This window comes from Eimeria mitis, genomic scaffold (genome assembly GCF_000499745.2).
Source record: "Eimeria mitis Houghton genomic scaffold, Emh_scaff875, whole genome shotgun sequence".
NCBI lineage: Eukaryota > Apicomplexa > Conoidasida > Eucoccidiorida > Eimeriidae > Eimeria > Eimeria mitis.
The window spans coordinates 1-310 of NW_013576444.1; the positions used below are offsets into that span (position 1 = coordinate 1).

Below are 310 nucleotides of genomic sequence, written 5' to 3' on the forward strand. Positions count from 1 at the left end.
GTCTGTGCAAGCAGCAGCGGGCTACCGAGGATGAACTATTGAGGGTTTAGGGTTTAGGGTTTAGGGTTTTGGGGCTTAAATGTATAGAGGTTTAGGGTTTTAGGGTTTAGTGGGTTTAGGGTTTACGGTTTAGGGGGTTTAGGGTTTAGGGGGCTTAGGGTTTAGGGTTTAGAGGGTTTAGGGTTTAGGGTTTAGGGTTTTACCTGTGCGAGGGTTGTGCAGAGAGCGAGTACCTCTCTAGGGTTTAGGGTTTGTGTCTGGCGGATTGCTGCTGCCTGCAGCTGCTGCCAGAAACCCTTATCTTGCTGCA

At 49.7% G+C, this 310-nt stretch overlaps 1 protein-coding gene across 1 annotated transcript in view; it reads right to left on the minus strand.

Moving 5' to 3' along the window:
* Positions 1-297: 297 nt before the first annotated feature.
* Positions 298-310, minus strand: part of EMH_0024310 (uncharacterized protein) — a gene marked incomplete at both ends in the record, with an annotated part of 594 nt that continues 581 nt past the window's right edge. The window contains one exon of the mRNA XM_013502285.1: positions 298-308. Coding sequence (XP_013357739.1) covers positions 298-308 — 11 coding nt within the window. The remainder of the gene's footprint in view (positions 309-310) is intronic.